Here is a 23,145-nt window from a genome sequence, read left to right on the forward strand (position 1 = left end):
AAAGACATCCATCACTGATCTTGTCTCTACATGCATGCAGACACCTTCACACACACACCACCACCACCATCACGACCACCACGACTTCCATTACCACATGTACAAAAAGTGTGAATATGAAAGATTAGAATAGCTGGCATGCTAAAATATTGCTTTAGCATATTGGCTTTTCTCTTTACCAAAGGGGCTATGTGGAGAAAAATATCTGGAAATAAATGTCCCAAATGTAGGGTACCTTGAATGAATTTGTCTATTCTGTACAGACAAGTGCAAAGATGGCATCCACCCTAATCTGAAATATAGAAGACCTCATTTTTAATGCAACCCTATTATTGTCTGGCTGAGTAAGCCAGGGTACAGCGTACCATGTAGAAATGCATTAGCAACATTATGTATTTTTCTCTGAACCTCTATTTTATCCATAAGAGGAAGATATGGGGGCTTTGAATATAGTTCAATAATAGAGTGCTGGCATAGTAGGGGCAAGCCCCTGGGTTTGATCCTTAGCATGCAGGAAAAAAAAATAAAACCTTAGCTCTTATTAAAAGGACCAGAACATCTCAGTAAGGATTTTTCAGTTCTCATATTGTAGAATTCTAGGACCATGTCCTCTAATTCATTTCTTCTTTTAGGGTGCAGCAGCACATATCTGTAACCTCAATGCAGATAGATCTGCAATAGCAACTGGGGGGCTAATAGAGATGCAGATCCTAACATCTGTTTTTGACTGTTAATGTACACGTGGGTAGAAAACCTAGCCCCTGGCTTTGGAGGCTTCACAGGTTGGCATGGTTTCCTGAGCCTTATGACCCAGTGTTCTTTATTTCCATCAAAAGCAAAGCCTGCTGTAGCTTTGAATAAAAGGTCCTTATGCTAAGGTATATTATTGTCTAGAGTAATCTGGTGGCCTGATTCGGTTGAAATTAAACCATTAGAGACTCTTCAAAAAACCTGAGTCAGCCCAATGTCATGAGATATGCACTGCTAGATCAAGTCCCTGTCACCACTATGAGATGCTGGGAATGGAAAGGGTTTAATTAGATTGTCAAATCCACTTCTACCTGCCAGAGTAAGAGAACGTGGGCTAAAAACTGATTTGGAAAATAACAACCACTGTTTTGTAACCTAAAGGCTTAATTAGAAGTTAGGGAATTGCTGTTCCTTCCATGCACCCCACTCCCAGACATTGTAAGCATGCTGAGCACCAACTGTGATGAATTTCAATGTGTACTGTTTCTAGAAGCAATATCCTGCCAGGCTGGCCTATAAGATAACAAAATCTCAAATCTTATTATTTAGAAGAACAAGAAACAGATTTTGGGGACATTCCCACTCCTTTAAAAGCTGCAAAGACCAGTTGGAAAATCTAAGGCAGCAGCCAAGGGCAGAAAAGAATTTAATCTCCACCCGCCTTGGGTGTTTCTCTTTCCAGTACAAGTGGCAGGCACACAGAGGCCCACCTGGAGAAAAGCGCCATGAAATAGAGATGATGAGAGCCAGTCAGAGGCCAAAGAACACTTATTCTCCCCATCAGTGGCTCTCCATATTAAAATGCTAGCTGCCTTTAGAAAAAGCTACAAGAGTTCTTTAATTTCTCACATAATTAATTCCCGCCAGCTGGCATGCAAAACAAAGACAAGATGGGGAACAGTATTATCATGATAGATAATTCTATATTAACATTTTCCCCTCAACACAATCCAATTTACATAGTTTTCAAGTTAGGCAGATGATACAGGACCAAGAGGCTCCTAAATATTAATGTGACAACTCTCTTCTGAAAACTTACCACAGATTGTTATTTCTTTGGCGGGAAAGGTTTTTATGCGAGTGAAGTTCGGCATTTGCTTCAGGATTTTCCTGGCTTCAAATAGCACCTCTAAGACATAGTGAGCATGAAGGATCTGTGAGAGCAAGCAGAGGGGATGAAGATAATGAACTAAGAAAGGCACGACCATGTCAGAAACTGTAAAAATGAAACAAATGTACTCACTTTAGGTTGCTGTATTTCAGGATAATCTTTAAATTATTCTTAAATAGATTATTCTTCATGTGTAGTACATAAAAAAATCCTCAGGAGATATTTGCAATGAAATGAATGAATGGTTCCTAAAATTCTTTAGACTTGTCTTCTTCTTTGACATTATCCATTTGCTTACAATATTTCTGATTATTCTCGGTCCTTAGAACCCACCAGGGGTAATGGCATGGAGTTTGGGGACATCAATTGTCCAAAGAAAATGTTCAGATAAAAGCCAAACAAGAAGAATCATTTAAAAGAGGGGGGAGGAGGAAGCAAAGCAAGGAAGGAGCCAGAAAAGTCTGTGGACAAGGAGTAGCTTTTTGTTGAGACGCCCTGCTACTTGCAACTGAAAGTGGGTGTTGTTGAGCTCAGAGACCTCCCATGGGAGCCACAAAGGCTCCAGAGCCTCCTAAGTCTGGCTCTAGAATCTGGTGTACTGAGTGCTCAGGACAGAAAGACATAGTGAAAAGATTCCAAACTCAGAATACTTGGATCACCCCTATTGATGACTACCTCACCTCTCTCCTCCACTTACAGCACAGATGAGGCCATCGTTGCCTTCAGATTTATTCTGTTTTCTCCCTTAAACTTTAAAAAAAGTCCAATGTGTCTCTTCTCTCATTTTTAAATTAAGAAACTTTCTAAACATAAACCCCAGAAAGAAAAGATTAACAAATATGGGATTATCACAGAAACCCAACTGATACAACATAGCTTTAAGGATCAGGCTGACTTAGAACCGGGATGTCCAAGATGGTGCTCATTTGCAATACGAGACAGCAGAGTACTTGAAATGGAGGCTAGATAGAATTGAGACGTGCTGCAAGAACAAAATTCACTCTGAATTTCAAAGACTTGGTAGAAAAAAACAAAATGTCTCAATCACTTTAATATGATTGTACATTGAAATGTTTCATATACTGAGATGTATCAGTTTTAACGGTATATTTAATTAATGTGAATAGTTTTCTTGAATAACCTTAAGATTGGCTGTTTGTTAATGTTAGTACTTAAATATCTATATCTCATCAGGATTATAATTATTATACTTATGACCAAAATATTAAATATTTAAAATAGTTGTATGTGCCACCATGTCTGGCTCAAATAGTTTTTAAATACACAAATGACATATTCTTTTGGCTGAAACAAAAAAATCATTAAAAAGGGGTAAAATAATAGAAACTGATTTATTTCCCCCTTTTCCAAGACTTTTGTTTCCTAATCTCGGCCCCCTAGAGACAACTAATGTTGATAATGTTTTGAGTATCTTTTCCCTAATATTCTTTGATTATGAGCATATAAAATTAATATAACCAGCCAGGCATGGTGGCATACTCCTTTAATCCTAGCACTTAGGACGCAGAGACAGGTGAACTCAGTGAATTCCAGGCCAGCCTGGTCTCAGAGCCAATTCCAGTACAGACAAGGCTACACAAAGAATCCCTATCTTGAAAAACAAATAAAACTTAATATAACCATGCATTAATATTCAAATGTAGGTATAAATGTTTAATCCATTAAATAAATGTGATATTATACATGCAAAATAGCTACACACTTATCTAAAAATAGGAATAAAGCACTGGTGTACAACAACATGGATAAACCCTGAAAGCATTATTTCAAGTGAAAGAAGCTAAACACCAAAGACTGCATATGTTCCATTAATATGAAATATTCAGATTAGATCATCTATAGAAACAGAAAGTAAATTTGTGAGTGTCAGGAGCTGGGGGTTGGAGGAAAGAGTATGAAGTTTCATCATAAGATGACAGAAACATTTGGCAATAAGAGGCCTTGCCAGGTTTACACAAGGCTGTGTGTTCAATCCCTAATATTGAAAAATATTTTTTTAAAGATCTAGAACTAAATCATGGTAAGGGTTGTATAACATTTTAATATATCAAAATAATATCCTAGTTACTTTCCTATTTCTATGACAAAAACACAACTAAGGCAATCTATAAGAAAAAGCATTTAGGGGGCTGGAGAGATGGCTCAGCAGTTAAGAGCACTGACTCCTTTTCTAGAGGTCCTGAGTTCAAATCCCAGTAACCACATGGTGGCTCACAACCATCTGTAATGAGATGTCCTCTTCTGGTGTGTCCGAAGACAGACAGATAGTGTACTCATATACATAAAAAAATAAATCTAAAAAAGAAAGACAAAGCATTTAATCTGGGGATTCTGATTCTAGAGGGTTAGGGTATGAGACTGTCATGGCGGGGAGATAGCAACAGGCAGACAGGCATGGTGCTGAGAGACTGAATATTCACATTTCCTCAACCTGGAAGAACTAGGGGGAGAGAGTGCCTTTTTAAGTCTCAAAGCCCACCCCCCAGTGACACACATCATCTAATCAAGACACACTCCTTAATCTCCCCGAAACAATTTCAAAACTAAGAGACCAAGTATCCCTATATATGAGCCTGTGGAGGTCATTCTCAAACCACCACAACCACCAAATCACAAGATATGTTGAAGTAATTAAAATGATCAATTTTATATGAATTTTATTTCAACTTTAAATATATGTGTACATATATTTTACTTGTTTTTTTACAAGTAAGAATGCATTCTATACACTGCCTAACCTTGATTATTCTCTTAATATAAATTTCTGCATTTATACAGCCAAAATTGTCAAACATCTTTATAACGATTCCTTAAATCCATGTTGAGTATTTTATGTACTCAAACACACCAACCATGTTTCTTTTAACTCTGAACCTAATGATGTAATTATCTAAATACTCTACAGTCTATTGCAATTGTTTTGCTTCCCGTAGCTCATACCCTCATAACCAGTTCTAACTGGTTATGTTGTTCTCAAATCATTTTCAAAACTTAGATGATTCAAGTTCCCACAAAGCCAATCTACAACTTCTAGTTCATTTGTATTTCTGGGGCATGCCTTCTAGTGTCCTAATCTGAGAGTGAGAATTTGGGATGATGTCCAAGAAAAGGGTGGTGTAGGGAATGCCAAGGCCCAGTCTTCCCAGAGGCATATTGAAAAATCAAACAAAATTTATTTTACTTAATTTTCTTTTCCCTTTCCTTTCTGGCTTGCTTTTGTCTTCTTGTATTTAGGGAAATTTCTGTTAAAACATTAACTGAAAACAAGCTCTAGGAACAGATGTTTCAAAACCATTCACAATGTGACTTATCAGACATCTATGAAACACTTCACCCAGCAAAAGAATACTATACATTTTCCTTAAGTACACATAGAACATTCTCCAGGATATACTAGACCCTAGGCCATAAAATAAGCCTCAGAATATCTTAAAAGATTAAGACCAAGCAGAGTAGCTTCTCTGATCAGAATGGAAAAGAAACTAGAAAACAGTAGCAAACATGGAAAATCTATAAATATGTGAAAATTATACAACCCTTACCAATGGAGAAAAAAAAGACAAATTAAAAAAATTGGGGAATGAAATCACAATATGCCAAAACTTATGGGCTATAGCAAAACCATGCTCAGGAAGGAATATATAGCTTCATTTTAAAAGGGCTCTTAAATCATTAACATAAGAATGCTTTAACATGGGCTGGATGGCTCATCAGTCAAGAACATAAGTTGCTCTTGCAGATGCCTCAGGTTTGGTTCCCAGTACCTAGATGATGGCCCACGATCATTCACAATTTCAGTTTCTGTGAATCCAATGCCCTCATGCCCTTTTCCAATCTCCTTTGGTGTAATACACATATAAATGATATAAATAAAAATAAATGCACTCAAAAAAGAACAAACTGAACTCAAAGTTAGCAGTTGGGAGAAAATAAGGACTATGGTAGAGATAAATGACATTTAAAGAACAAAAACAGATAATCAACAAACATTGGTTCATTAAAACAATCAACAAACTAAAAACAAAAGTACTTATTATTTATTATTAATATTTATTAACTGTAAGGAAAAGAGAGAGAGAGAGGAAGAGAGGAGGAGGGAGGGAGGGGGGAGAGAGAGAGAGAGAGAGAGAGAGAGAGAGAGAGAGAGAGAACAAGAGTAGATGTAGCGAGAAACAAACTCAGAATAAAAGTTAGAAACTACTATCAACATTCAAGATATTTCGAAAGGGTATAAAAATACTATAACAATTGTATACCAATACATTAGATAAGTTTGATGAAATGAATGCATTTCTAAAACCATATTGTCTTAGTTTGGAGTTCTATTGCTGCGAAGAGATACCATGTCCACAGCAACTCTCAGAAGGACAACTTTTAATTGGGGCTGGCTTACAGTTTCAGAGGTCCATTATCATCATGGTGGGAAACATGGCAACATGCAGGCAGACATGGTGCTGGAGAAGAAGCTGAGAGTTCTACATCTGGATTCACAGGCAGCAGGAAGTGACTACCACGCTAGGCCTGGCTTCTGCATCTGAGACCCCAAAGCCCACCTGCTATTGACACACCTCTTCCAACAAAGCCACACCTATTCCATCAAGCTCACCCTTCTTTTTTAAAAAGGTTTATTTATTTTATGTATATGAGTACACTGTAGCTATCTCCAGACACACCAGAAGGGCATCAGATCTCATTACAGATGGTTGTGAGCTACCATGTGGTTACTGGGATTTGAACTCAGAACCTCTGGAAGAGCAGTCAGTGCTCTTAACCACTGAGCCATCTCTCCAGCCCAAGGCCACACTTCTAATAGTGTCACTACACACATAAATTACCAAGATTTTCAAGAAGAAGTAGAAATCTGAATCGTTCCAGAAAAAATACAGAGATTGGATCAGTAATCAAAAGCCTCATAATAAAGAAAATTCAAGATCTTGGGATGAAGAAATATTTTAGCAGTTAAAAGAACTTACTGTTTTTGCAGAGGACATATGTTGGTTCCCAGAACCTACTTGTGGGATGGTCTTGTAATTGCCTATAATTCCAAGGGGATCCCACATCCTTTTATGACTTCTATGACATACCTACCAGGTATGTACATGAAACACACACAGATATGAGAGCAAACACTTATACACATCAACTAAAAAATATAAACCTTGGAAGAGGAATGGGAAACACAGCCAAGTGACTTTGCTGATGAAACACACTGAATATTTAATAAAGGATTAGCAATCTTCTTTAAATCCTTCATAAACATATTGGAAATACTTTCTAACTCACTCCAAGAATCCACATTAGCCTTATAGCAAAGTCAAAATAAAAGATACTAAAAGAAATTGCAAACCAATATATCTATGAATATAGATTTTAAAGTCTTCAACAAAATGTTAGCAATTGAAATACAACAGCATCTTAAGAAAAACACACCCTAAGTCCAAATGGAATTTATGAATTTATTTCAATAAGACAAGGGTGAATGAAGAGGGAAAATTAATCCATGTGTTATAAGACATTAACAGAATCACACACACACACACACACACACACACACACACACACACACACACACTCTACAGTTGATATAGGAAAAGCATTTCACCAAAGCCAGCAGCCAGCATCTTTTATGTTAAAACTACTCAAAAAAAAAATCTCAGAACCAAAAAAATAAATAAATAAAAACAAAACCTCTCTAAATATGAGAAAGGGAAAAACTTACAAATAACATGAAACTCAAAGGCAAGCACTCAACACTTTTTTCTAAAACCTGGAACAAAATAATTGTGTCCATTCTTGCTACATGTCAACTCTAAATAGTTCATAGTAAAAGCCAAAATTATAAAATTCTTAGAAACAAAGTACAAGGAGATCGTCATAGTCATGACTTTGCCAATGGATCACAAAAGCACATGCAACAAAAAATATAGAGAGATTAAATTGGCCTTCAGCAAGTTCTAAAACTCTTGTGGATCAGGGTACATTATCAAGAAAGTGACCATTTTGTGCATACAATCAAATCACATGATATAGACTGAGAAAGTTATATTTAGGAATATATATGTATAGATACATGTAACAGCAATTAGTGAAAAAGAGGTGAAAATTTTGAAGGAGAATGAGGAGGGTTTGGTTAGAGGAAAGAGAAGGAAGAATGTTGTAATTAAATTATGATCTAAAAAATAAAAAGTACAAAATGAAAAGATAAGGTGCTTATATCTAGCAAGAACACTTACAACTCAGTAATAAAAAGGCAATTGATTTTAAAGCCAACAAAGACTCTGTGTACATATTTCTCCAAAGTAGGCATACAAATAGCTAATAGATGAAGAGAAACTAAACATTATTAATTAGAGAAATGTCAGTCAAAACTAAAAATAGATATCACATCGCACACATTAGGAGAGTAATAACCATAAACAAATAATAAGTCTCAAAGAGTGGCATAAGTAGAACCTTTATACATAGCTGGTAGAAATGTAATACTGTTCAATTGCTTGTTCAAGAAGAACTTTAGCAGTTACTCAAAAATTTAGACATAAAAGTTTACTGTATGGCTCCTAGAATTCCTCTGTAGAATTCTTCTCCTAGGTGTATGCCTACCCAAGTGAATGAGGACATGTCCATAAAAATTTTGAATGTGAATTTGCATAGCAGCATTACCTATAGCAGCCAAAAGGTATTAAAATTTCACATATCTATGTGCTGATAAAATCAGTAAACAAATGTGTGGTATACAATGAAATATTATGCAGCCATAAAAGGAAACAATGTATCAATAACAGGCTTCAGCATAGATAAATATTAGAAACATTATGTTTAGTGAAAGAAGCCAAATAAGATGATCCAATCTACTATAGCTTCCTTTATATGAAATATCTAGAGTTGGTAAAGCTACAGAGATGGAAAATAGAACAGGATCTGCTTAGGGTAAAGAAAGGAATTAAGACTACATGGGGATAATGAAAAATGTTCTACAATTAGCGCTAATAATTGTACAATCTTGGGGCTACATTAAAAGCACTGAAACACATTTTTAAATGGTGGAATTACAGTTTGTAAACTATTCTCAGAAAACGACAAGGGAGATGCTATATAGGCTTACAAATCGAAGGGAAGTTACTGTGCACCCGAGGAGACATGTATTTACTAGGTTCAAAAAAAAGTGAGCCCTAACTGTCACACAGCGTGACACAGTTCCCATGGAAATACACGCTACAGCATTTTCATCCCTTCATTTGCTAGCTACGAACGATAATGACAGCAGCCTTTGCTGGAGGTTACCTGTTGTTGCTTGAAGGCCTGAAGAAGTAAATTGATGTCAGTAAACGTGAGAGGAAACTGCAGACGAGGACCATCATAGGAGTCAGGCACATCTATCAACCCCACGTATTCCTCTCTATCCTTGCTTTCGAGCCTGGTGTTTTCAAAAAGTCGACTTACTAATGCTGAAAGGAAAGGCAAAGAGGTATAAGATGACGAATCGATGTTCTAATGCTTAACAATACCCTATTGCATTTCTAGCTCCTGTAAGACACTGTGCTGTTATGAATGACAACCTATAGCGTGTAAAACTAAGAGGAATAACTGTTTCTGAGGCCAGTAACGAGTATCCCTTCCTGGATCTGGGCTCTGTCAGAGCGGGGAAACCATAGTCAGTGGGGAAGAGAGCAAGAAGCACATGAAAACTGCTCGGTCGAGGAGGTATTTTGATATTCTTGAGTTGAAGCACTAATTCTTTTGTCCACTCTTACTTATCAGATTCTTCCAAGCACTGTATTTGCTTCAAACCGCTGCTTCTATTCATGATCTATATAAAATTAAACTGCAGCATTCAATTTTTCCTTTGTTAAATACTTCAGAGGATTTTACTTAGCTTTAATTGATTTGTGTTTCTCTTTATGTACAATGTTTCTGATGTGATTTCCACCCCCCTTCTTAGGAACAAAGCAGATAAAATGTAAACGGCAAACCATAGGCAGAAATAATCAAAGCACCCCCCCCAACCCGGCCTCGCTCATATTTCTGAATAGTAACAGACTGCCTGCATTGGCCATTTAGAAAGGAATTTAGTAGGGCTGAGACCTACAGTCATTTCTTGCCATGTTGTCCATGAAAGAGTCCCTAGACAGAAACCTAGACAATCCATGCTTCTTGGAATGTGATTTTAGCTATTTTCTCTTGCTTTCAAGATGAGTTATGCTCATAACTTATACTACCCTGAACAATGTGGTCCAAGGGCTATCTACCAGCTCCAAGTCCAGGTCTCCAGAGACCTTATATGATTTCATGCTCTCTGTTTTGGAACATAGCCATTTCCACTCAGCCCAGGCTGTCCTACTGAAAGGCTAATTACATGGAGCAGAGCAGATCAACCTAGGTAAGGATGTCCTAGATCAGCCAATAGCTGGCAGACCTCTAGACACACAAGTAAACTCCAGCCAAGATTTAAAAGTCAGTCAAATCAACTATGTCAAGATCAGAAATGTTTGGCTAATTTGAAGACTTGATAGTGAAAAAAAGCACTTGAATACTATGAAACGGAAATAATGTGGCTACTTTTCAGTATTATTACAGTAAGAAATAACTGACCAAGAGGACAATTAAATACTCTTCAACTCATCAACACTTATTTCTTATTAAAATATCTTCATAAGTTCTCAAAAAATCTCTTTTCTGAATATTTAAAGTTGGTCACCTGTAGAAGATATGGTACTAATAGTTGTAGACAGAATACATATTTTTCATTATCAATTATGATAAGCAATACAGTGAAGAAGTAAATTTGTAAAATTTTTCTAAACTAAGAAATAATATTTACAACAAAATATATCCTAAATTGTGGTGTATAGGATATATTTTGCTAACAGTTGATAATGTTTTATGAAAAGTGAAACTGAAATATAACAAAATCCATATTCAGTGAGGTCAGGGACATTTTTCCTTTGATTTTAGTCTGATATATAAGAACAATTTAATTATTCAATTTATGTTAGAAACCAGGAAAGCAGAACATCCTGCTAAACTTGTTTTGAGATTCATCATGTAGGCAGTGGAGCCTAAATGCTCTACTTAACTCTCTTAATGTCTACTGGGAATCACCCTCCTGCAAAGGAAAGCTGAAATATCAGGCAACTCTCGGGGAAAAATAAGTAAGTGATATCACAGGAACTCCACAAAACCCAGCAGTTTTTCTGTATTAGCTAACGGTCAGAAAGCTTTTGTTATAGACTGTAAGAAAGTCATTATGAAGCACATATGATCCGAACTAAGGGATCTTGGTTCTTAGGTGATGTACATATTAATGGCATGACTATAGTGTTCATGGAAAAGGCTGTAGAGCTTTTGAAATGCATTTGACTTTAAAACACAGATGCTAGCAGAAAAGGGAATGAAATTGAATATATAGATTTGCATATGCCAATTATGGAGACACACACACACACACACACACACACACACACACACAGCCCCCTTTCAAGCTCTCAGAAGCTTGGCAAGTCACTTTCTGTTGCAAATACCTTCAGTATAATCCTCTCTTTAGGCTCTGTAACACAATAAAACATGCCTGAAGATATCTCTAATTTACAACACTATCTCTGAATCACATATCTGCATATACTGACATGCCTATATTTATTGTGCCCACTGTTTATTTTACCCCTAAACAACCATTTCTTCTTTATCTTTTTGCTTTGGGTAATTTACAGTACATGTACACATATAGACAAGTGTGCAGGTGCATGTGAAGGCCAAAGGTATCTTCCTCAATTGCTTTCTATGTCAGTTTTTGACTGAACCTAGAGGTCACTGATTTCCCAACGCTGGCTAGCTAACAGCCTCATGGATTCAACCCTGTCTTTCTTTGCCTCTTCAACCCTGGAACTACAAGTAGACACCACTGTGCCCAGATTTTTTTATGAATGCTAGAGATTCGAACTCATTTCTTCATGCTTATATGACAAGGATTTGCTAAGTGAGTCATTGACCTAGACCCCCAAACTCTTTTTGTCTGTATTTATTTATTTTACATCCCAATTGCAGTTTCCCCTTCCTCCTCTCCTTGCAGTCCCTCTCCCCGTCTCGCCTCCCCCCAACTCCCAGCCATTACCCTCTTCCACTTCTCTTCAGAAAAGGGCAGGCCTCCCATGAATAACAATCAAACATGACATGCCAAGTCGCAGTAAGACTAGGTACCCCCTCTCTTTTTAAGGCTAGATTACACAATCCAGTAGGAGCAAAGCAGCTGCCAAACTCTTAGCCATTGTGATTTTTACTCTATAAAAATGCATCTATGTTATTTATATACTCTTAACTGATATATTGGAGAAACATAGCTCTGTGAGACATGAATGAAAAACTACCTCAACAAAGAAAACTGTTTATTTGTGTGCTAACCAAAAATTAATTTTCAAAGATCGTGAAAAAGGTTATTTTTGAAGAAAAGATTCCATTTTCCTTGTCAGTGCCTTTGTAAATGTTGCCACTTCTCTCCTTTCCACTGGCTAATAACAAATTCTGTCAACAGCAGTAATTATAATTTGAGTCTAATTATTTCAAGAACAAAATAAAATATTCTTCTTTTAGAATCAATAAGCTTAGTATAGCCCTTTCTCCCATAGACTTAATGACCTTTATTTCTTTAAACGTTTAGTGATAAATTAATGGGAAGATTCTCTAAGCCAGCTCTTTAATAAAACTGCACAATATGAAATATTTGAGATTAATTTATTTTACTTTTGGTTTATGTGCATGGACGTCTGCCTGCATGTATATACTACACCACATACATGCCTGGTGCGTAGAAAGGCAAGAGGGGCTCATTGGATTCCCAGGCTCTGGAGTTACAGATGGTTGTGAGCTGTCCTGTAGGGATTAGGAAATTAATCTAGGTCCTTTAGAAGAATATCAAGTGCTCTTAACTGTTGAGCCATCTCTCCAGCCTCCGATAGGAAATATTAATCAATATATATTAAATCATTATCCTTCTACTGGGCTTTTATCAACATGAAAATAGCAATGCAGATTCTCTTCTAATAACTACTGTATATCCTGTATAAGCTAAGCTTTAACCTTTCTAATGATTATTGTCCTTATGGCCTGTAACTAATAAATAAGAATTTAATGAATGCAAGTGATATATGAAGATTTGTGCAACATTTATTTGGAGTTAATCCTTTGGTGTTTGCTGTATAACTTTGAGAACATGGATGTAAACTAATTAAATATAATCAAATATTAATACAACCAAATGATACCTCTGTAAGTTGTAATAAGAAAATAACTTTTAAACAATTGCCTTCACACATGCTGCAACTTCTCGCTTCTCTACTGGATGATAACAACTAAATTCTGTCACTGCCTATGAGTCACACTTAAAAGATCTTGTCTTTCATCTTGACGTGGAAAAAGGATATTTTTAGGAAAAAATAGAATTTCACAAGTTTTTCCACAAATATAGTATCTTCTTAATAATAACCACCTTCATTGTACTTTGAAAACAAGGTCCACATAGTGCTGGACAAAGAAAAGCACTATATGACACTTAAGAGTTATTTCATTTCCTAATTATAAATCTCAGTCAAAATCATTAGTGCCCATATATTAAATTCAATCGATGCCAAGGTGACATCTATTAAAGTAAACATAAGTTTTTGATTTTAAAAAACATGGAATGGAAGGATACTCCCTTGGCATAATTATTTTAAGTAAGTAAGTAACACTGGTTTCCATTAAGTCATCAAAAAAAAAAGACTGCCTACTTTTACTGTTTTTGAATACACTTTTGCTTTTGCTAGCCAATTCAATAAGATGTGAAACCGAAATAATAGTAGTAACTATATAGAGAGTAATAACTAAATATATATAAATATATGGTGTGATTAAAAACTCAAGAAAAACTTCAAAAATTGATAAGAGAACTAAATATAACACAGAGTAATTGCATAAGCTTCAATAACAATTCACCATTGATAAGATAACCTTGAATGATTACCCTCAAACCCTCAGAGTCTACACTCAAAAAGGTAAATAATTAATACTAGATGAAATTATGTAAATTACTGAAGCACATGGTACATGGTAAAGTCTACTGCAAAAACATCAGTAACAATACATAAACTACTAGCAATATTCAGTAGAAGCACAAATAAGATATGGTCATAAACATTTTAATGGAATGCTACAAGTAAGTAATGGAAACATGGCATGCTCGAAAATATTCTATTCACCACAGCAACAAAAAATTAAAACACTCTAGCACCACAAAAAATTAAAATATACATACATACATACACACACACACACACACACACACACACACACACAGAGGTATTCCTAAAGAGAATTTATGTAAACTGTATGGTCTAAGGGTACACTTTGGCTGATGGGGAAGCAGAAGAAAAGTCTAAACAACACTTTCATATGATTCCGCATACTCCCACCAGTCTCTGTTTAAACCTATGGCAACTTTGCCTTTTTAAAGTTTAAAAAATAAACTGGAGAAGAAACTATTATGAATGCAGACTGGGAACTTGTATGTGGCCTCTACTCTCTATCAAGTTCTATGAGCCTGTTTCAGCCCTGCAGGTAGAATAGGGAAATGGGCTGGCATGGTTGAGTTTTGCATAGGATGTAGTGTGCTAACCAGCACAAGTACTACTTTAGGATCCATTTCCCTTTTATAGCCAAGATGTCTTGAGACACTTTGCTGGCCTAATATGTGGGAATGTTTAACTTTCTAGCTGCTAAAAGATCTTAGCACTTCAGTTAAGCAGGCCTAGGCAGAGGATGTCTGGAATCCTCCCACCAAAGAAGGTGTGAGAAATCACCCTACAAAGTACATGCATAACGGCATATGCCTGTCGTTCCTGTGCTCAATATGCTGAGGCAGGTTGATTAAGAGTTCAAAGCCAGCTTGACTTACATAGAAAGTTCCACGTCACCTTATTGTAGCTCTGCCTCAGGAAATGAAGAGGAGAAGGGGAAAGGTGAAGAGGAGAGGGAGCAGAAGGATGGAGGAAGAGGGATGGTGTCAAGAGGAGAATGCATACATTCACCAAAAGATATATGTACATAAATATGCATGGGAGCACGATTATAATGCCAAATTGAAAACAATCCAAGTACACATAAACAACAGAATGCATAAGTTAGAGTGCATTGTTAAAATGAAATGCTATTCAGTGATAAGAATGACTAAATTACAATAACAAGAATGATCTCCCAAATACAATGTTTAGTAAAAGGAAGCTAGAGTCAAGGTCTATTCTGTATGTTTCTACTTCTACAAATAAATTACAAATAGGCATTATTAATTAATTAATGACACAGAAGTTCAATGTGCCATGGAAGTTGGGTTCTAACTAGATAAAACAGAAGGGAAGTTTCTGTGGCTCCAATAATGACTGGGTAATTTTTTTAACTTTTGAGAGAAGATATCATGCAGCAAGGATGACCTTGAATTTCTAGTCCTCCTACATCCTCTTCAAAAGCTGAGATTGTAAGCCAGTGTCACCTGGCTTACAAGTTGACTTTTGCAGTGCTAGGGACTGAGCCCAGGGCACTCAGCCTAGCACTCTATCAATTGAGCTACATCTCTAACCATCATGTTTTAGTTCTTGTTCTGAGTACTTGTTTCCTGGGCATGTTGTCTTTGAGACGATTTCAAGCATATATAATTTGTATATTTTCCTATAATGTGCATTATATTTCAAGAAAAACACTGTTCCCTTCTTTGAGAAGAAATGTTCTGTTATATTTTTAAATCATATGCAAAGTTTCTTTCCAAAATGCAGATTTTAAAAATGGAGAGTCTGAGTAAATATCTCTGAGCTGCAAGCCAGCCATCTGTGGCTCTAAAACCTTATAAAAGTGACTCTGAAATGAGTCTAGAATAACATATTAGATCTTTAGTGGAGAGAGCCACGTTTCATTTCATCATTCTATTTCACCCCACAAAATATTTTTGAACAAGAATATGAAGCACAAACGACTGTCTTCAAAATGGCAAAGTACCTACTTCCTTCCATTCAGTTACTACTCACTGCTTTCATTAGTTTCACTTGTATATTCTTTTTTTCAAGGACAAAGGCTTGTTTTATTTTAATGACTGATCCACGTGAGGCCACAGCCTGGCCACTATGTACACACATGAGGGAAGCTTCATTTCTTGGTCTCTTCCTCCTTGGACAGTCTTGATGATCTCATCCTTCTTGGCTTGGAGGCGCTCCTCCCTGTGCTTTTGTGCTACCTTGGTCTTAGACCTGTGAGCCTCAGCCCGGTCAGCCAGTAGCTTCTTGCGGGCCTTGTCTGCCTTCAGTTTGTAGATGTGCTCCATGAGAATCCACTTGTTTTTGAACACATTCCCTTTGAACTTCAGGTACAGGCTGTAATACATATGGCGGTCAATCTTCTTAGATTCCCGGTATCTCCTGAGAGGCCGGCGCAGGATCCTCATCCTTCTCATCCAGGTCACCTTCTCGGACATCTGAGCTTTGGCAGTATCCTTCCACTTCCCTATGCCCATATACCTGCCCTTTCATCGGGTCAAGGTGTTGTTCTTCCGGCATTGAGCCCGGGAATGGACAAGCTTCCGGATGATCAGGCCATCTTTGATCAGCTTCCTGATCTGCTGAGAGGATTCGGCATTGGCGATTTCATTGGTTTCATTGGGGTCCAACCAGACCTTCTTTTTACCACAGCGGAGGACACTAGAGGCAAGCCTCTTCTGTGCATCCTCTAAAGCATACTCATGGCTCTCACTTGTATATTCTTAGCTCAAACCATGCCAATAAAACACCATTCTTCTTGCCACTTTGAAGAGTATTTCTGGGTCAGAAAGATGGCTTAGTGGGTAAAGTGCCTGCTGTTAATCAGGACAACCTGAGCTCAATTCCTAAGATCCTCATGACAGAGAAAACCAAACACTGCAAGTTGTCTTCTTCCCCCCTCCCTCACCTCCCCTTCCCTCCCCTTCCTCCCCCTCCTTCTCCTCCTCCTCCTCCTTCTCTTCCTCCTCCTCCTTCATGTTTTATTTATTTATTTATTTTTAATTTTTTTGGATATATTTTTCTTTACACTTCAAATGCTATTCCCTTTCCCGGTTTCCCGTCCATAAGTCCCCTATCACACCCCCTTACCATTCTCATATAAGGGTGTTCCCCATCCCCTGTGACATTCGCCTACACTGGGCGGTCCAGCCTTGGCAGGACCAAGGCCTTCTTCTCCCACTGGTGCCCAACAAGGCCATCCTCTACTACATATGCAGCTGGGCCATGGGTCTGTCCATGTGTACTCTTTAGGTAGTGGTTTAGTCTCTGGGAGCTCTGGTTGGTTGGTATTGTTCTTGTGGGGTTTAAACCTCTTCAGCTCTTTCAATCTTTTCCCTAACTCCTCCAACTGGGACACCTTTCTCAGTCCAATGGTTTGCTGCTAGCATTCACCTCTGTATTTGTCACGCTCTGGCAGAGCCTCTCAGGAGACATCTATATCAGGCTCCTGTCAGCATGCACTTCTTGGCATCAGCAATAGTGTCTAGATTTGGTGTCTGTATGTATATGGACTGGATCCCCAGGTGGGGGAGGCTGTGATTGGCCTTTCTTTCAGTCTCTACTCCAAACTGTGTCTCCATATGTCCTCCAATAAATATTTTTGCTCCCCCTTTTAAGAAGGAGTAAAGCATCTGGACTTTGGTCATCCTTCTTCTTGAGCTTCATGTAGTCTGTGGATTGTATCCTGAGTAAATAATCAAGCTTTTGGGCTAATATCCACTTATCAGTGAGTGCATACATGTGTGTTGTTTTGTGATTAGGTTACCTTACTCAGGATGATATTTTCCAGTTCCAACCATTTGCCTATGAATTTCATAAAGTCATTGTTTTTGATAGCTGAGTAGTATTCCATTGTATAGATGTACCACATTTTCTGTATCCATTCCTCTGTTGAAGGGCATGTGGGTTCTTTCCAGCTTCTGGCTATCATAAATAAGGCTGCTATGAACATAGTGGAGCATGTGTCTTTTTTATATGTTGGGGCATCTTTTGGGTATATGCCCAAGAGAGGTATAGCTGGATACTCAGGCAGTTCAATGTCCAATTTTCTGAGGAACCTCCAGACTGATTTCCAGATTGGTTGTACCAGTCTGCAATCCACCAATAATGGAGGAGGTTCCTCTTTCTCCACATCCTCCTTTCAGCATTTGCTGTCACCTGAGTTTTTGATCTTAGCCATTCTCACTGGTGAGGTGAAATCTCAAGGGATGTTTTTGATTTGCATTTCCCTATGACTAAAGATGTTGGACATTTCTTTGGGTGCTTCTCAGCCATTCAGCATTCTCAGCTGTGAATTCTTTGTTTAGCTCTGAACCCCATTTTTAATAGGGTTATTTGGCTCTCTTGAGTCTATCATCTTCATTTCTTTGTATATTTTGGATATTAGCCCTCTCTCCAATGTAGGATTGGTAAAGATCTTTTCCCAACCTGTTGGTTGCTGTTCAGTCATAATGACAGTGTTCTTTGCCTTACAGAAGCTTTGCAGTTTTATGAGGCCCCATTTGTCAATTCTTGATCTTAAAGCATATCTTAGTTAGGGTCTTATTTCTGTGAACAAACACTATGACCAATGTAAGTTTTATAAAGGACAACATTTAATTGGGGCTGGTTTACAGGTGGAGAAATTCAGTCCATTATCATCAAGGCGGGAGCAGAGCAGCATGGCAGTATCCAGGCAGGCATGGCGCAGGAGGAGCTGAGCTCTACATCTTTACCCGAAGGAAGCTAGGAACAGACTGTGCATCCTCAGACAGCTAGAAGGAGGGTCCCAAGCCTACCCACCAAATGACACACTTCCTCCAACAAGGCCACACCTTCTAATAGTGCCACTCCCTGGGACAACCATATGCAAACCATCACAGAGCATCATTGCTGCTCTGTTCAGGAAATTTTCCCAGTGCCCATGTGTTCAAGGCTCTTCTCCACTTTATCTTCTACTAGTTTCAGTGTATCTGGTTTTATGTGGAAGTCATGGATCCACTTGGACTTAAGCTTTGTGCAGTGTGACCACCAGTTGAACCAGCACCATTTGCTGAAAATGCTATCTTTTTTCCCATTGGATGATTTTGGCTCCTTTGTCAAAAATCAAGTGACCATAGGTGTGTGGGTTCATTGCTGGGTCTTCAATTCTGTTCCATTGATCTACCTGCCTGTCTCTGTACAAATAGTTTTTATGACTATTGCTCTGTAATACTGCTTTGGGTCAGGGATGGTGATTCCCCCTGAAATTCTTTTATTCTTGAGGATAGTTTTTGCTATCCAGGATTTTTTGTTATTACAAATGAATTTGCAAATTGCTCTATCTATCTCCATGAAGACTTCAGTTGAAATTTTGATGGGAATTGCATTGACTTTGTAGATTGCTTTTGGCAAAATGACCATTTTTACTATATTAATTCTCTCAACCCATGAGCATAGGAGGTCTTTCCATCTTCTGAGATCTTTAATTTCTTTCTTCAGAGACTTAAAGTTCTTGTCATACAGACCTTTCACTTACTTGGATAGAATCACACCAAGGTATTTTATGTTATTTGTGACTATTATGAAGAGTGTCATTTCCCTAATTTCTTTCTCAGCCTGTTTATCCTTTAAGTAGAGGAAGGCTACTGATTTGTTTGAGTTAATTTTATACACTTTGCTGAAGTTTTTTTATCAGGCATAGTAGTTCTCTGGTGGAAGTTTTGGGGGTCACTTAAGTGAACTATCATATCATCTGCAAATACTGATTCTTTGACTTCTTCCTTTCCAATCTGTATCCCTTAGACGTTCTTTTGTTGTCTGATTCCTCTGGCTAGGATTTTGAGTACTATATTGAATAAGTAGGGAGAGAGTGGAGCAGCCTTGTCTAGTCCCTGATTTTAGTGGGATTGCTTCTAGTTTCTCTCCATTTAGTTTGATGTTGACTACTGGTTTTGCTGTATATGGCTTTTTACTATGTTTAGGTATGGGCCTTAAATTCTGTTCTTTTCAGGACTTTTTATCATGAAGGGTGTTGAATTTTCTCAAATGGTTTCTCAGCCTCTAATGAGATGATCATACGGTTTTCTTATGTGAGTTTGCTTACACAGTGGATTAGGTTGTTGGATTTCTGTATATTGAACCATCCCTGCATTCATGGGATGAAGCCTATTTGATCATGATGGATGATCGTTTTGATGTGTTCCTGGATTCTGTATGCGAGAATGTTATTGAATATGAATATGGAATAGGAATTCCATATTCATAAGGGAAATGGGTCTGAAGTTCTCTTTCTTTGTTGGGTCTTTGTGTGGTTTAGGTATAAGAATATTTGTGGCTTCATAAAAGGAATTGGGTAGTGTTCCTTCTGTTTCTATTTGGTGGAATAATTTGGACTATATTGGTATGAGACCTTCGATGAAGGTCTGATAGAATTCGGCACTAAACCTGTCTGGATCTGGGCTCTTTTTGGTTGGGAGACCTTTAATGACTGCTTCTATTTCCTTAGGAGTTATGGGGTTGCTTAAATGGTTTATCTGTTCCTGATTTAACTTGAGTACCTGGGATCTGTCTAGGAAATTGTCCATTTCCTCCAGATTTTCAAGTTTTGTTGAATATAGGCTTTTGTAGTAGGATCTGATGATTTTTTGAATTTCCTCTGATTCTGTAGTTATATCTCCTTTTCATTTCTGATTTTGTTAATTTGGACACACTCTCTGTGTCCTCTTTAATCTGGCTAGGGTTTATCTATTTTTGTTGATTTTCTAAAAGAACCCAACTTTTGGTTCTTTGATTCTTTCTATGGTCCTTTTTGTTTCTACTTGATTTGATTTAGGCTCTGAGTTTGATTATTTCCCTTCTACTCCTCCTGGGTTATTTGCTTCTTTTTTGTTCTAGAGCTTTTAGGTGTGCTGTCAAGCTGCTGACATATCTCTCTCCTGTTTCTTTCTGCAGGCACTCAGAGATATGAGTTTTCCTCTTAGCACAGCTTTCATTGTGTCCCATATGATTGGGTATGTTGTACCTTCATTTTCATTAAATTCTAAGAAGTCTTTAATTTCTTTCTTTAATTTTTCCTCGACCAGGTTATCATTGAGTAGAGCATTGTTCAACTTCCATGTATATGTGGGCGTTCTTCGCTTATTGTTATTGAAGACCAGCTTTAGCCCGTGGTGATCTGTTTGGATGCATGGGATTATTTCTATCTTTCTGTATCTGTTGAGACCTGTTTTGTATTGGATTATGTGGTCAGTTTGGGAGAAGACACCAAGTGGTGCTGAGGAGAAGGTTTTTTTTTTTTTAAGGATGAAACGTTCTATAAATATCTGTTAAGTCCATTTGGCTCATGACTTCTCTTAGTCTGTCTATGTCTCTGTTTAATTTCTGTTTCCATGATCTGTCCATTGATGAGAGTGGGGTGTTGAAATTTCCCACTATTATTGTGTGAGGTACAATGTGTGCTTTCAACTTTAGAAGTTTTCTTTTATGAATGTGGGTGCCCTTGCATTTGGAGCATAGATATTCAGGATTAAGAGTTCATCTTGGTGGATTTTTCCTTTGATGAATATGAAGTGTCCTTCCTTATCTTTTTTAATGACTTTTGGTTGAAAATCAATTTTATTCGATATTAGAATGGCTATTCCAGCTTGCTTCTTCAGACCATTTGCTTGATAGTTGTTTTCCAGCCATTTACTCTGAGGTAGTGTCTGTCTTTGTTACTGAATTGTGTTTCCTGTAGGCAGCAAAATGCTGGGTCCTCTTTATGTATCCAGTCTGTCAGTCTATGTCTTTTATTGGGGAATTGAGTCCATTGATGTTAAGAGATTTTAAGGAATAGTGATTGTTGTTTCCTGTTATTTTTGTTGTTAGAGGTGGAATTATGTTTGTGTGGCTCTTTTGGTTTCATTGCAAGGAGATTACTTTCTTGCTTTTTCTAGGGTGTAGTTTCTCTCCTTGTATTGGAGTTTTCCATCTATTATTCTTTCTAGGACTGGATTTGTAGAAAGATATTGTGTAAATTTAGTTTTGTCATGGAATCTTGGTTTCTCCATCTATGTTAATTCAGAGTTTTGCTTGGCTATAGTAGACTGGGCTGGCATTTATGTTCTCTTCGGGTCTATATGACATCTGCCCAGGATCTTCTGGCTTTCATAGTCTCTGGTGAGAAGTGTGGTGTAATTCTTATAGGTCTGCCTTTATATGTTACTTGACCTTTTCCCCTTATTGCTTTTACTATTCTTTCTTTCTTTTGTGTTTTTTGGTGTTCTGACTATTATGTGACAGGAGGAATTTCTTTTCTGGTCCAATCTATTTGGAGTTCTGTAGGATTCTTTGTGTGTTTATGGGCATCTATTTCTTTAGATCAGGGAAGTTTTCTCTATAATTCTGTTGAAGATATTTACTGGCCCTTTAAGTTGGGAGTCTTTGCTGTCTTCTATACCTATTATCCTTAGATTTGATCTTCTTATTATGTCTTGTATTTCCTGGATGTTTTGCATTTGGAGCTTTTTGCCTTTTTTAGTTTCTTTGATGGCTGTAACAACGTTTTCTATGGTATCTTCTGCCCTTGAGATTCTCTCTTACATCTGTTGTATTCTGTTGGTGATGCTTGTGTCTATGACTCCTGAAGTCTTTCCTAGGTTTTCTATCTCTATGTTGTCTCCCTTTGCAATTTCTTTATTGTTTCTATTTCCATTTTTAAATCCTGGATGGTTTTGTTCAATTCCTTCACCTGTTTGGTTGTGTTTTACTGTAATTCTTTAAGGGATTTTTGAGTTTCCTCTTTAAGGCCTTCTACTTGTTTACCTGTGTTATCTTGTATTTAAGGGAGTCTTTTATGTCCTTCTTAAAGTCCTCTATCATTATCATCAGACATGATCTTAAATCCAAATCTTGCTTTTCTGGTGTGTATCCAGTATTTGTTTTGGTGTGAGAACTGGGCTCTGGTGATGCCAAGTAGTCTTGGTTTCTATTCCTTAGGTTCCTGTACTTGCCTCTCGCCATCAGGTTGTCTCTGGTGTTAGCTTGTCTTGCTGTCTCTGACAGTGCCTTGACCCTCCTACAGGCTTGTGTGTCAGCACTCCTGTAGATCTATTTTCTTTCAGCTGGATCTGGGAACAGAAAGCTGCTCCTGGGTTTGTGTGACCTGAAGCCTCTAGTTGGGTCGCTTGGAGCAAAAGAGTTGGTTACCTCTGCTCTCAGGCGTTTCAGAGCTCCAACTGTCTGGCTTTCAGCTCTCAGTTCAGGCAGAAACTAGAA

General features: G+C 37.6%; 1 protein-coding gene across 1 annotated transcript in view; it reads right to left on the bottom strand.

Annotated features, from left to right (window-relative positions):
• The window catches only part of Ppef1 (protein phosphatase with EF-hand domain 1), a 94,280-nt gene that overhangs the window by 41,207 nt on the left and 29,928 nt on the right, over positions 1 to 23,145 (bottom strand). Inside the window, 2 exon segments of the mRNA XM_032889576.1 lie at positions 1,790 to 1,904; positions 9,164 to 9,327. Coding sequence (XP_032745467.1) covers positions 1,790 to 1,904; positions 9,164 to 9,327 — 279 coding nt within the window.

This window comes from Rattus rattus, chromosome X (assembly GCF_011064425.1).
Source record: "Rattus rattus isolate New Zealand chromosome X, Rrattus_CSIRO_v1, whole genome shotgun sequence".
Taxonomy (NCBI): domain Eukaryota; kingdom Metazoa; phylum Chordata; class Mammalia; order Rodentia; family Muridae; genus Rattus; species Rattus rattus.